The following is a 15,132-nucleotide window of genomic DNA, read 5'->3' as shown; positions in this document are numbered from 1 at the left end:
CCAATGTCCAGGCACAGACTATAAGTGGACAGGCCATTACTGTCTACTGTTTGTTCATCTTGACTCTCCCTTGATGATTTACCATTTTCTGATATCCTCACCCTTCATTGTAAATAATTAAGCACTCTCTTTGCTAAACTATTCAAAATTAACTACCTCTCTACTTTAGACTTATTGTAAACAGCCAAGTCAATGCAAGAATGAGATCTTCATTAAGTAGTAAAATGAGTAATCAGAAGGTAGACATTTTAAGAAGTTTTACCAAACTTCTATAATTGCATTTCTGATGAGGATTCATTTTTTTCTCTCGCAGTAATGTCTTCGAGTCCAACAGTTGGCTCCTCCAGCACTTCTTCCATCCTTCCATTCTCCTCTTCCGTCTTTCCTGCTGTCAAACAGAAGAGTGCCTTTGCTCCTGTCATCAGACCCCAAGGGTCTCCTTCTCCTGCCTGCTCCAGTGGCAATGGAAATGGGTTTAGAGGTAAGAAATGTGCAATTAATAACCAGCCTGTACAGCACACTGTGCTAGCCTAGGTAAACACAGTAATCATCTGAATACCATTACACTGATATTACAGGACTAAGTAGTGAAAATCTGACCCAATCCAACTGGATTAAAGCAATGCTTCAAGCTCTGTCTGTTCGGTTTTAAAACAACGGGGGGCAGACACTAATTTACACCAAGAAGGATTTGACCCACGCTGCATTTCAATACCAGCTCTTTTGTGAGGAATGACTTCTCCTTAGGCTTCAGAGACTTGTAAAACAAACGTCTGCCCTGCAGAGTTAATACACAGCTCTGTACGTAACAGCCGATGTCTTGAAACCTGCTGCAAGGTTTAGGCTCATACCAGGAATTGAACCCTATAGTGCATTTACAGCCTTTTTAAAGGTGATCTGCAAAACAAATGTGAGTATTAAGATAAGAATGGAAACCTGCACTAAATTCTTTCATTTAACAGGCTGTGGGGGGGCAGCGGCACATAAATATGCTCCAAGTCTCCATAAAAAAAGCCTTTATAGGGCCTGAGAAGTCATCTGGCTCCTTCAGACTTCACTAGAGATACCACAGAAAACACAACTCTGGGAATTCAGCCATGCCAAGAGCCAGTGGTAATTCTAAAATGAGCCCTACAAACCGCACCTGTTGATTTGGGTGCATTATAAATCCTTAGCTAGGCCACAGGGACTGACATAAACTGTGATTATTTTATATAATAAGGAAATTCTAAGTGTGTTGAACAAAAACAATTACATTTTTAAAAGCTAACTTAGAGAATTCTGCTATATATCTGAAACAGCTTCTTCCTCTGCCCCAATTACACCAAACTCCATGCTTCTCTAAGATCATCTTCTCCCCAGTAATAAAACACATTGATCTACCCACGTAAATGCAGAGGTATCACGTTGACAGGGAATATTATTTCCTTCCACTCTGTTTAAAGAAGATGAAAAGAAGGATTTGAAGCAATTTTTTTAAACTATAGGTATAGAAAGTTTTGTTGGCTCAACAGTTGTAGCTATTTATCTAAACCGTTTAGAAAGGGTTTTATCTTTGATAATGTTTACTCTGATCACAGTGTCTGAAGAGTCTCATCACTACCTGATCTGCAGTTAACTTTTTTCCTTTTTCTTTTTTGGGGGGTTGGGGTGGGAGGTGTTCTTTGTATCAGCTTATGAAGGGATGTATTGATTTCACTGCATATTTATAAAAAAATGAGAGGGAACTGCTCCAAGGTAATGTCATTTTAAACCGATTTAGTTACACATTTAACTAGGAAGGCCTATCAACTTAAGAATAGCGTGCTTGTTTAGCTTAAGCCAGTTGGACAGTGCTATAATCTAAAGACAAATCAGTGCGTTCAGAATAGATTTAAGTCTGCTTTAAAGTTAAACTTGTCTAACTGCTATGTTGAGAAGGCCTAATTATGAAGAAGTTACCTAAGGTAGTGCTAACCACAAATCGGTTCCATGAGAAAACCATTCAGATTGTTTCTGGGAGACAGAAAATGGACAGATGAAACTGTCTTTTTATTTAATACTTTTCCATAACCTACCATGTCTGTCCTGTCTGCTTAGCAAGAATTTCTCACTCTTTTAACCCTTTTGTAAACAGGTAAAGTGCTAGAGACCATTTGGTGCCGTTCATACCATTTAGTGTTTACAATATATTTTATCCAATCTATAAGTTAGTAATCACTACAAGATTCTAAAAATGGAACTTCAATATTAAGTATAACATAAAATCTCAAAGCTAAAACCCCAGTCCTCACATCCATGCATTTTTACAGACAAAAGTCCACTCTTGAGGTGTTTAGGATTAATCTATCCATTAAGGTTATGATTACTTACTGAAATAATTTATGCACATAGAGATGCTGGCATGGATAAACCCATACAAAAGTTATTAACCATATCCCTTTCTTTGTGGGATATCCCCTTGTACATCAACATCCTGATACATAAATAAAGTGATATGCTACAACTGTTATTTAAATAAGTTTTCAGCAGATACAGTAACTAGTACAATGGGACTTGACAGTCAGACTGCAACAACAAGCAACAACAGATGTGACTCACAGCAAAGGTAGTAGTTGCTTCACAGAGTCACATACATCTGCCCAAAGTTTGTTATGCCAGGTCGTTGTAACTATTTAACTATTTCAGCCATAGATGCAAATTCTTCTTTCCAACTGAAATATTTAAATTGATGCAAGCTGGGGAGCACATGCTTTGGAAAGGATCCAGATACACACAGCCTGATATCCAAATTAACGTTCCCATAGTGTTGACAGACAGATGCGGCCAGAAAGTCAACAGGCGGGTCCCAGAGAGGCTCCTTGAATGGACTTACTGTGCTGCAGCTAGGGGAAATTGTTAATCTCCTCTGCTATGCCATCACCCTATACTATAAAACTAAGAATAGATGTGCTGGTAATGTAATTTATTTACTTACTTACTTATCAAACTTAGCCATGAGCCAATACTGATGGAGACAGAATAGCAGAAGCACAGAGCAAGCAGTATGTGCAGGCTCCCTCCCAGAGCGCTTCAGGCCAGTGTTGTGACATTACCTCTCAATATCCCCACCCATAATATGGAGCAAACATCTCCCGAACCAGGTTTTTTTTGAGCTTTAATGTAATGTTTGCAATGTACTTTGGCTACATCTTTTGTTCAAAGGCAAAAGTTTCCTGGTGATACGGTCTCCATCCTACTTACTGCATCCTGTTGCAGTGAGAATGTTAGAAATACTACCAGCACCTCAGGGCATGCCACGCTACTTACAAGCAGCAATGAAAATCTAGAATATAGCTTCCACGTATGTTAACCACAGCAGTGATTAAGCCTGGATTAAAACTAGTCTAAACAGAAGGAGCTGTATAAGCTTCAGCCTCAAATTAGCATTCCCTTTATTCCAGGCAGTTTATAGTACTGCTGCAAATTTTGTATTTTGGGAGGAAAGTCTTGGTGATGCTTAAAAGCTGCCGGAAACAGTAGGACAGCTGGTAAAAAAAAATCTATTGTAACTCAAAGGTATTAGCTAAGCATGAAACTTGCCTATCTACTGGCTTTCAGCTTGGAGCTGCACACCACAGCCAAGACATGTGGAATACCCTCAGATAACCCCCGGTGCCATGTGTTCCTGCTCACCTCTTTCACCTGCCATCTGCTATACATTCTTACAGTGTAACAGGACTTGATAGGTAGAGAGCAAGCAGCAATCCATACTGGACACCACTCACTTCTATATACTCTCCAAATTGAGAGCAGGTGATCCTGATCAGAACAATTGCATGCTCTGTTCATGTCATATGTCAAGGCAGTTTAAAAAAGGCACCGGGAAGATACAATGTGACATGACGCAACACGGCATCATAAATACACAAATGCCTAATCATCTCATCTCAGATGGAAGGCAGCTGATGGGAAAAGCAAGCAAATTGGAAACTGCTGGAACAGCATGGACCGCTGACTGCCCAGATTACCTTTGGCCAGCTCAGCACATCTCAACATAAAAATGCAAGCTCAGTTACAAGGAATAGCAGGCAAGCTCCAGAAGGTCAGATGGTCCATTAACCATCAGGATCCTAGCCAATCCAAAAGGTATTGAAGTCTTGATACCCTTAGGAACAGCCTCAATTTAGCAAAGGGGACATCTGCACTATTCCCCAAAGGAATGCAGATATTTGAGTTGAAGACCCTAATTATTAATATCTTATCTTGACAAAGTTAGGGGAGTCAACAGCACTGGGGATTCCAGTCCCTTTGCATTAAAAGGCTCTGCAAACAGGCAACAAGAAAAATAGTTGCTCGGAAAAGTTTGCAAAGGGGTGGGATTCAGGAGAAATGGCTGGTTCGCATTTACAAAGCAATGGTTCCTGATTGTTACCAGTCCAGGGCCTGACCTGCTGTTCCATGTCGAAGCCTGGCTCCAGTCAGCATTTAAAATAACTTTTCAACATATATTCTAACCAGGTAAAAATAATCAGGCCATTTCCATGTTCAGAACGTTCAGCAATGTGCTTCGCCTGAATCAGAATGGTTCCAGAGCCTAGACAGTGATTTAAATATGCCGAAGGCTGCAAATTATATAGAGACGTGATGTCAATAGATTTGAAAAGTATGTATCTGTCATCTGATTAAATTTGATATATTGGAAGGATGAAGCACATTTTTCTCCCCGGTTTATTGGCAGAGATGTAAGCGGCACAGACTGCTTCAAAATAAAGAAAACCTTAAGAGATATTTAAAACTTCTTGCTAACACACTTAACAAAAATATCTCCTATTACTATTAATTACTTACCTTTCAGTTGATGAGATGTTAATTTTAGTAGCTCCTCATATGTCACAGACTTATTCAGGCTAGACAAGATCTCCATTTTTAATGGGAGAAAACAAAAATCTGCCTTTTTTAATGGAAGAAAATATTCGAGACTGTTAGTTGTCACACACAAAAAAGAGGATTTGGGGTTAGATTCAATATTGACTTCTCCTTTGCAGATGAAAACTTAGCCACTTTCTAGTATAATTGGAAAAATATATAACCGCAGAGTGGCTATACATTCCTGTGTTCTTTAATAATTAAACTAATGCATATCTGACTTTGCAAACACATATTTTGATTTTAAGGGTGTTCCTAATTAACTTGAACTAAATCAAAGTAATTGTGCAGGCAGCCCTTTGTGCACGTACAGCTTAGCACCATGGTGAGACAGTAACTACATCAATGCAATTCAATAGATGAGGCCAAGTTAACTTCTCCATCTCTTAGCTATCAATGGTTTTGTCTAGATTTTTTAAAAACATGTTACATAAAATATGGTTTAACCTGCTTATCATCTAAAAGAGACAAACCCAGTGCTTATTTATAAATATCTCACCTGGCTGTGGTTACATGGTCATGAATGGATGAATGAAAATCTTCCATCCAAATAGAGAATTTCTGAAGAAAAAAAAAAAAAAAAGAAAAAGTGTTATTTTCCTATGCAGGAAAAAATAAAAAGAAATTCTTTAGGAAAAACTTGAAGCTTTTGGCTACTTTTTAGTGTCTTAGTTGGAACCATCCTTCACAGAAGCTGTAATTTAGTTCACTTACATTCTAGTATAAAGGAAGATGGTGCCCTTCGTCCAAGCCACTGATATTTTCTGCTAGATGAAAGCCAGCTGTGCCTTCCTCTGAAAATCCTTTCTTTTCTCTATCATTTTCAGTTTCATAATAATAAATGATAGACAATGAATGCGTGCGTTGCTTTACAAACATCTCCGTGGTCTTAATATTGAAAGTAAAACTGCAGATTTGTAGCCATGCTGGGAGTCAGAGGTATCACTAAGGTGAAGGTGCAGGTGTAAGTTGCACCTTTTATTAGACCAAGTTACACAGAAACTTGCTCTGATCTCAACAGCTTGGTGGCTTCCAACATGCAAACTCACCTTCTATACAGGACAACTTGTGCACAGAGATGTTTCTGGCATTGCAGGGTAGGGACTTTCATTCTGGATCCTCAGAGTAGCACCACTGAAGTGCTTCATTTGCCTCTTCAAAGAGCTGTAGAATGATAAGATTGGAGTTTGCCGGAAACTCAGTGGCAAGAGGAAAACCAAAAAGAGCAAGATGTTTTATGTGACAGTGATTGAAAATGCTCAACACCTATCTTCTCTAGAAAGCATGGGTTTTAAACCAGGTCATAATTTAGACACCAACAAAGCACCTGGGGTCTCTGAAAAATGAGATGAGTGTGTGCAAATGTGCATAGACGTGTGCATTTATAGAGCACTAAGCCCCTCTCCCGTTCTGACCAAATGGCTGTTTGAATTGCAGAGTTCTTTTCCTCTACAAAGACAGACAGCATTTTCAGGGGCCACTTATACACACTAGGCTTATGATCATTATTAATTACACCCATTAAAGGTGCCTATCACCATAGCATCTGGGTACTATCCATGTTTGATTATTTATTTATAAAAAAATTCTCCAACCTTGTGACAATTTTAATCAAGTGTTTCAGTTGATAATTGCAAGCTGTCAAGGTTAATACAATAAGGCTCATCTCTAATTCCTTTTCCATTTCTCTCCAAGAAAAAAAAAAAAAGACCCTCTGGGATAATGACTGTGGTTTCTATATTCCCAACTCATCAGGGAGTGTCCTGCATTGAACCACCTTTATTGAAAAGTTACATCGATTCAATATCTAGTAATACAGGCAAAAATAATTACAGCTTTGCTAGCAGTGTAAGACCTTAATCCAAACCTCACAAACATTCAATAAAAAGCGATACAGGCTGGGAATAGGCTTTTGACAGTGCAGCCCCAAAGGGGAGCAGAGGTGGGGTGGAAATGGACAGATGAGGGTATGTAAAAAGAGAGAGAACCACAGAGCAAAGCCCTTTAGATGAGAAAACAGGTGAGAAATGATGGCCAGTATTCCTCAACCTACTTGTTCTTTGTTGCAGAAGGAGGTGAGGTGAAGTTGCAACATCAGGATGAAATGCCAGTGCAATGATTAGTGTTTGCATGTCTTTTCTCTGTTATAGTATAGTTTTACCTGAATTTGTCCGCTGACAGGCTCTGTCCTAGCAACTTCTGAGGGGATCTGTGCTCTGGGGGACTTACAACCTGGAATGACAAACAGACTTGACCTGGGGGAGGCACAAGGAAGGTGAGGAATGCAGGGAGTTCCTACTTGCTCAGGAGAGGAAGGGAGGCAAAAGAAGGATCACTAGAACCCCAAGGGTAATAACATCCTCCTCCTGATTGCAGATGGCAATTTTACTGTTGCCATCACTAGTTTGAGTCCAGGACTGCTGGCTAACATAATATTAATAGTACAGTTAAAATGTACTTTCCCTTAAATTTAAGGAACTTTCCAAAATGCTGCACCTACAACTATTCTTAAAATATTTTTGAAGACACATAGCAGAAACTCAGGTTTTGTCTTTGCTTTGATCTGCTGGAAGTTTTCCTTGATTAAAAAAATGAAAATAATGTTGATAACAATAGTATCAGAAAAAGCATTTATGCCAGTATGGCCTATCCTCCTTGGGAACAGAGTTTCAACTACACTGGCAGCAGACTCTGCGTGTCTCAAATTAAATCACGCTAGCTATACCAGGGTCTGCTGCCACTCTGCACAGACAATCTACACAGCCACAGACAGCGCCTGACTCTGGCTATGCCAGGAGGACAGATTACTGCACATACAGCTCGGCCAGGCATGGTCTGTGTAAGTGCTCCTTTCTTTGCTTCAGGCAAAAGACACGGCCAGGTTACCTTAGACAAACAGTTTAAATTCTCTGAGCTAACCTGGATGATTTTGCCTGAAGCAGATAAGAAGTGCTCACACAGACTGCTCCATTGGGATACCTGTGCGATGGTGGTGAGCAGCTGAGGGCACGCACTTTCCTCTGCTCCCAGCCCAGCAGAATCCGGTGGAGGGCATCAATCCAAGACTTAAATCAGGTTTTATTTTCTAGAGGACAGAAAGGCAGGCTTGTGGTTAATCACAGGGAGAAGGCTCTCCAGTGTCAGGCTGGGACACTACCATTGGAGTAATGTTTTTTGGTTTTGGGGGTGAGGAGAAGGAAAGGAGCAGCCTCCTTAGTGTTATCAGAAAATCTCTCTACTTCTAATGTGCCCCCCCTGCTGAAAACAGGCATACAAATATTTACCTACTTTATTTAAGGTTATGTAAATTGCCCCTTTGAAAAATAATAGCAAATTCCTAAGCAATGAAAAAGAGTAGGTATTTGACTTAAGACTGCTGGGTTTCACTTTCTCTTTCAGCTATCTGCCAAAATTGGCAGGGACTTCTAGCCAAAACATGAAAATATTTATTTTCCTATTGTATTAAATCATAGGCCATAATCCACAGTTGTTTAAAATCAACACAGCTCCAATAAAAGAGTGATGTTAGCTGAGGATCTTGCCCTAAGCATTGTTTTAAACACTATGAACACAAGGGTGAAATTCCTTCTTGGAGGACAAGGCTGTAAACACATGAATAATCCCGCAAATTTCAGTGAACATAAATCTTTGCAGGATTAGGACCTTGCACTGCACTGAGGCCCCTTTGAAAATATGACTCACTCATTTGTTATATAAATACATATAAACTTAACTTACCCTTCCAAACCTTCGGGAACAGCATCAGTTCCAGACAGCTTCAGATGTTGCTGTTGTCAGTTATGAAGAATATAGCTGCAATTAAAGGCAGTGAGAGCGACTAAAATAATTCACATAGGCCCAATGTTCTGGGACCATGCCAGGTAAGACTACAGCAATTCAGACATAGGGGGTAAACTGAGTGAGAAAGAGGCTGGTCCATTATTGCCACGGAAACTAAATTAGCAAACCCTAGCTCTGGTCATTGTCAGTGAATTGAGACGTGTAATTCTATGGCTAGGTCCCATAAGCAGTGCATGGGTGAATCCCGTTTGCTTTCACAGCTTTCCTCACCCACAACATCACCCTTTCTGCATGAGCAGGCCAAGTGGGAAAGGGAGGACCCAGCTCGATTCTGTTTTGCAAGAATGACTTTGAGAGTTCGACTTGAGAAAGCATTAAAAGCCTGAATTTTTGGGGACAGTTCTGAGCAACATCCATCTCCAAGGCCATCTTTCAGGAGATGGCTTTTGGTGAATTTTCTGTGAAATAGCAGATTGTCCCTTGTCTATCATCATTGTCAGTCTCACCATGTTCTTGCTAAAACCTAAAATTCTTGGAAGGAACTGAAGGTCTAGTTTAACCTGCAGATGAGGCCATTGCTGCAACTCATGACTGCACACAGAAGGGTGAAGGGCTCAAATATATTTTGTTCCATAAAAATTTGTCAGAATTTCATCTTTGTCAATTTTCTTTTTCAGCCATGACTGGTCTTGTCGTTCCCCCGATGTAAGGCAGAGGCAGCTTTGCTCCTCTCCCCTCTTCCCTTTTTTCCTCTTTTTTTCATTTTTCTTTTACAGCACAAAACTACTTATTGTGATGGACCACTAAAAAGAAAAAAAAAAAATAGCACTACAAGCTCTTTTTTGGGGGAAAGTCAGGCCCAGGAAAAAAAAAAGGAACATTTTTTTATGAATTGGACAAGATAGAAGTCTGCATCTTTTACCTGTTTCATATTTCTGACACAACCACGTCAACTCCTAAAACATTGCGAATGAAGAATCAGCCAGGAGCCAGCACGAACAACAGTTGGCAGAACGGAATCAGAAATGCAAAGTCTTTCTTGAAAGACATGAAACCTTCCTAAGATTTGTAAAATATTAACAGGAGAAAGAAATTGGCAAAATGATTCAAGCTTGATATTTTGGATACAATTTGTTTTACTTTGTAGGGGAAAAAAGTTGAAGTTTCTATTTTCTATCAGATATCAATTTAGTTTATGCAGAAAAAAAAAATCAACAAAACAGGGTACCAGCATGAAAGAGTTTCTAGGACAAACTGACATGAATGATGGAACGTTGGTGTATGTGTGTATTTGCTTATAGTTTAACCTCTTTAAAAAATGTAAGATGTTTTACAATTATTTAAATAATAAACTTGTAACTTATTGTATGTAGAGGTAGAACTTAAACCTTTTTTTGGATTTTTTTTCTTCCAGTTGTACAATGAAGAAAAATGATGCAAAAATGTAGTGATAAGTTTGAGATATATTATTACTGCTGCAATTGCTCCTCACTTTTTCCCTCTTACTGAATTCATGTGCAAGGATGTATAGGATTCTTTCTGGTTAACAAAACCATCAGAAACTTTTACAGACATTGTGGTATACAGGTCACTGATTCATGTATGAATTTGCACACCCCACCCCACCCCACCCCATGTTTCCCGCTGCCATTTTTGGTTTCAATTAAACTATTCAGGTACTAAGACGAACTGGGAAGTGTCAAAGACCCTAATGGCAAATGAGTGGCACTTAGGGATTTGAACAAACCAGGTTTTTCATGAGGTACTGAGTTTATTTTCTAGATTCAATGTATGAATTAGGAGGGAAAGGGTTCTCTAACATAGTGTTTTTCCATGTAGTTAGAACACCTTAAGTTCAGTTATACTTCACATTAAAGGTGCATTTATAAAGGGTAAATATGTATTTGACTAATTTATGCACTTTTATCCTGAGTCATTAAAAATGGTAAGTATTTTCCATTTATATATTGAAGTTCATAGAAGTAAGCAATTGCTTTGAATTTTCCTGCATTTTAGCATAAAATAGGTTTAGTTCTCCTTCACACCTCCTCTCCTGAAATTGGAAGGTGAGCACAAGTCTAATGCTAAAAAAAAAAAATCACTAGTTATCTGACTAAACCAGAGACCACTCAAAAGAATTTGATTGTTGGAAAGCCTTTTTTTAAGAAAAAAATAAATCAGCTACACTACTTACACCCCACTAAAATACACATGGTTCATAGCTGCGTGAATAGTTGTTCCTATGATAACATCTTTATGTTAATAAATAAACCCTTAATATATGGCCCCCTGAAACTGTACTTGTCTGTTTGCCCAGAATCGATGGGTGAGTAAAATAGTGTTCTTGGTGATCCTTATATATGATAGAAGATATTCAATTCAGTACTGGACTCAGGAGGGTGAAAACAGCGACAACTTGCAATGCTGAGGTACTCTGGAGCTCATTTGGAGCTACTGCAGAGCTAATTTGGGTTAGTAATAGGCTAGAAAGCCTCCAGCTAGATCCCTGGTTCAAATCCAGCAGCAGTGATTAGCGACTGAGGCTTGGTGATGTGTGGTATACGACTCGATAGACCCTCGCCCACGGACAGGCCTTTGGCGTAGGACTGCATTTTGCAACGGTGTCAAATCGTTGCCTCCAACAGCCCAGTGCAGGAGAGCTGACTGCCCCTTCCCCTGCGTGAGGGGGGGTCCTCCGTGAAGTGTAGTATACGGTTCAGCCTACAAGAGGAATGTATTTGGTGTACGTGAAGCTTTACAGGATGCGTTTCTTAACCAGAACGCAGCACAGCGGAGAAGCCAGGGGACTGGAAAGACAATGAAGCCAGGCTACTCCTGTCAATCCCACAGACTTTCAGTAGGGGCTTTGCTTGGTGCCTTTTCAATGCTATTGAATTCCTTTTTTAAAAGCTGGAGGGGGTTTACAGGCCTCTCGAACTCAAGGCCGAATTTATCGTATCAGCAAAAAAAGGCGATTAGAAGCAACTTTAAAGAGAGATTTGGTGGGAATAATGTGTTTTTAAGAAGCATGAATATAGTTAGAGTCTTATAGTCAGGCTACTGAAAGTGTCTACATTCCAGAAAAGATGAAATAAAATAACTCACCATTAATGATGGTTGCAAGTTTGTTGATGCTGCAGATTCTTTACGTGCCCTTCATGCCATCGAGGAAGTGGCGATCACTGGAGGTCAACAAGGCACCCAGCCTCGGAGCCAGGTGATCTCTGAAATAGGAAGGAATCACAGGTGTCAAGCAGTCTGGAGCTGTAACTGTGTATGGACACCTTTGCACACAACAGGGTGCACTGGCTAACCTGATCGTTGTTATTTGGAATAAAAACAAAACAAAACAACAAAGTATTTCAGACTTTCATAGGTACTGATATCCCAGCGAGGCTAAGAATGGGAGGTCCAAATTCATGTTTGGAATTCTGCATTCATACAGGGGGAAAAAAAAAAAAAAGAGATTGAGGATTATTAGAGCTGGCATTAGAACTTCCATAAATTTCAGTGAATACTACATTGAGTCCTAGATTTCAAACAAAATAACCTTGATGAACCAGACTCATTTCTCATCTTCCCTGCCCCCTTTTTTTGAACTACTAAAAACCCCCAAATAGCTCCAAAGCATAAAGATGGTGGATTTCGCCTCCCACCCCTTTCCTGTACAGCCTACTTTTTAAATTTTAGCATCTCTGCTTAGACTCAAAATTCTATGCCCAGCAAATATCCCAGATGACAGGCATTTCTGGACCACATGCTGAAAAGCAGCAGCTTGCTACCCTAATTCCTCTCACTTTTTTTTAAACCAAATCAGATTTTCATTACAAAATCTCAGTCAGAAAGGTTTCCAATTTAAAAAAAAAAAAAAAAAAAAAAAGAGACATTTCCTGGGAAAAGCTATTCTGTTAATGGTCCACTCTTTTGTGTGGTTTTTTTTTTTTTTTTTTAATTATTGGTTAGTCAGCACAGGCACATTAAAAAAAAATCATCACTGACATTTCAAGAAGATTCAGGGGAAAAAAATGACTGGCTTAAAAAAAAGAAAAGGTTCTGAAATGCTTGACATTCCATTCACCCTTCAGTTATTTTTATTAGCTCTGTCCAATTGCTCAAGTGGGAGAGCCATGAGTCCAAATGAAAAAGAAAACCTCCCTAGAAAGCTATGTCAGGTACTTGTAGGAAGAGAAACAAATGGAGCTGCCTAGGTTGAGGTAAACATGGAAAAATGACTTTTTTTTTTTCTGGTTTGAGCCAAACAAATGAAAAAAAATTAAACATAGGAATGATTTAGAATGTGGATTTTGCTCATGTGTGGAAATCATCATACTCAAGATGAGCATAGAACTTACTGGTAGCTTTACAAAGGAAAAAAAAAAAAAGTGTGTAAATAAATACAATCAGAAATCCTTGAACATGAAAGAGGGACTTTGGCAATGGCAAAGCACCAAAAAAAAAAAAAAAAAAAAAAGGAAAAATCATGTAAAAAATTTATGTGTAAGGATTTTTTTTTTTTAAATGTAATAAGCAAATCTGTCCTCTTTTAGTTATCACTGTTTAATATTCCCTAACAGCTTTCCTTTTTGCTACTAGAAAGATGAAAGTGTTGCGATAGGTAACTACAAATTTTATCATAACTTTGAAAGAGTACATTTTATTTCATTATTTATCTTGGTATAGCATCTCTCCCTATTTCTTTGCACACTTCCAATATGCATGGGTTTTAAAGACTGTTTTTCTCCCTTCTGTAAATTAAGACCTCATGTCTCCCTACTGTATAGTTTTTGGGGTTGGTTTGGGGTTGGCTGGTCTTTTTTTTTTTTTTTTTTTTGCTTTGTCAGTTATATACGGTACAAAGTTGCTATGCACAGAGCTTTTGTAAAGATAGCTTTTTTTGTTTACTGTTTTTAATGGTCCTACTTATGGAAGAATATCTTGTTTGTAAAATGAATATGTCTACTTCAGTTTTAAACTTTAAATTATCCTAACAAAAAAAAAAAAATAAAATTTTTGTACTGTAAACAAGGGGGGGCATTATCTTAATTTCAGAGTTTTCAATATGCTTTATTCTTTATCATCTTCATGGGTTGCTTAAGGTACTGTTACAGCAATAACACTTTAAAAAAGGTTAATTATCTGCTATATGGCAGTTTTTCAAATCAAGCCTTCATGCTTGTCTGTAAGACGTCCACCCACAATTTGGTAGGGCCAGGTCTAGATGATGCCAGTCACAGAACAAGACAGTAATGTTCTGTTCTGAGCATTCCACAGCTACAACGTGGACAACACCTTTGTGAGAGTTTAGTCCTTTTGGGGGAGGAACGGAGGCAAAAGGTAGGACAGCCGTAGCTTCCTGCTTGGAAACCTCCCCTTTTTTGTTAACTGTGTACAATTGGTCAAGGCACAAAATCAGAAAACAAACCTCAGGCTGATACTGGCCTTTTCTTGGGCTCTGACTGCTGAATGAATTTGGGGTTGTTCCTTGGTCCTCGCTTAGGCACTGTCTTTGTGCACAACTCTGAGCAAAGGATAACACACTGCAGAGATGAGTCATGTTGGCTCTTAAGGGAAAAACCCTGCAGTGTAGCTACTCCCTCTTGCAACAGAGTGCATGTTTTAGTCACTGGGGTGCATAAATAACACTTCTTTGTGGCTCCAGGGCTCTGGCCAGTGAAGGAGCCCAAGCCGCAGAGGCCTTCCTGCCCTTGCATTCCGGTTTACCTGGTCTTCGGGATGAGTAAGATACGCTGGCTGCCAAAGCCCAGAGCAAGCATATGTAAGATAGGGAATTTCTATTCCCTTTGTAAGAGCATGGAGCAAAAAGGTAAGTTAGCTTTATCTTATCAGAAAAAAAAATAAACCAGAGTGCTGAAAAGTGTCTTGGAAAATAATAATTGGTTATCTAAACCAGGAATATTCCGTTGTCTTGTGTGAAAAATCACTGGAAAGGTTCCAACAAATGAAAATTTTCTTTAATGATGAAACTCACTTTTATTGGCATTTTTTGATTAACAGAAGCTGGAATATGAGTCAGTGTTTAAACTACTGCCAGATGTCAGTGAAAGCATCTGAAAACATTAGGCACTATCAACCAACAGCAGAGAAGAAAACGGGGTTTTTTTGGTGATCTGCTTCAATTACTCATTCAGGGAGAACACGTCATGAGTAGATGACCTTCCCAGCACTGAAACCCAAGTTGTCCACTGTCCTGCTGAAATACCCTTCGTCTCCTCTTGAACAGAGGCCCATTCTGCTGAAAAAATCTTATTCCACTCCTCCCCCCCCCCCCCGCAAGAAGTCCCAGCAGTGTATTAAGTGACGATTTTAGTGATAAAACTAACAGTTACTTTGAAACATATTCTTAGTCTTTAACAGTGACCTACTGTTATAGTCAAGCAGGAAGTTTATTATGCAGATGAAAGCCTGGCTATCTACTGTGTTCCA

At 39.1% G+C, this 15,132-nt stretch overlaps 1 protein-coding gene across 3 annotated transcripts in view; it reads left to right on the top strand.

Annotated features, from left to right (window-relative positions):
- The window catches only part of EBF2 (EBF transcription factor 2), a 144,245-nt gene extending 131,079 nt beyond the window's left edge, over positions 1 to 13,166 (top strand). The window contains exons 15-16 of one of the 3 annotated variants that reach the window (XM_054804673.1): positions 314 to 481; positions 9,366 to 13,166. In XM_054804673.1, coding sequence (XP_054660648.1) covers positions 314 to 481; positions 9,366 to 9,397 — 200 coding nt within the window. In that variant the 3' untranslated portion in view covers positions 9,398 to 13,166. Of the gene's footprint in view, positions 1 to 313; positions 729 to 9,365 lie in introns of those variants that run through there. The other 2 variants (XM_054804674.1, XM_054804672.1) reach the window with 2 other exon arrangements.
- Positions 13,167 to 15,132: the final 1,966 nt, after the last annotated feature.

The sequence above is a fragment of the Grus americana genome, chromosome 26 (assembly GCF_028858705.1).
Source record: "Grus americana isolate bGruAme1 chromosome 26, bGruAme1.mat, whole genome shotgun sequence".
NCBI classification, from domain to species: domain Eukaryota; kingdom Metazoa; phylum Chordata; class Aves; order Gruiformes; family Gruidae; genus Grus; species Grus americana.
The sequence above is the reverse complement of the archived record's forward strand: the minus strand, read 5'-3'. Positions and strand labels throughout refer to the sequence as shown.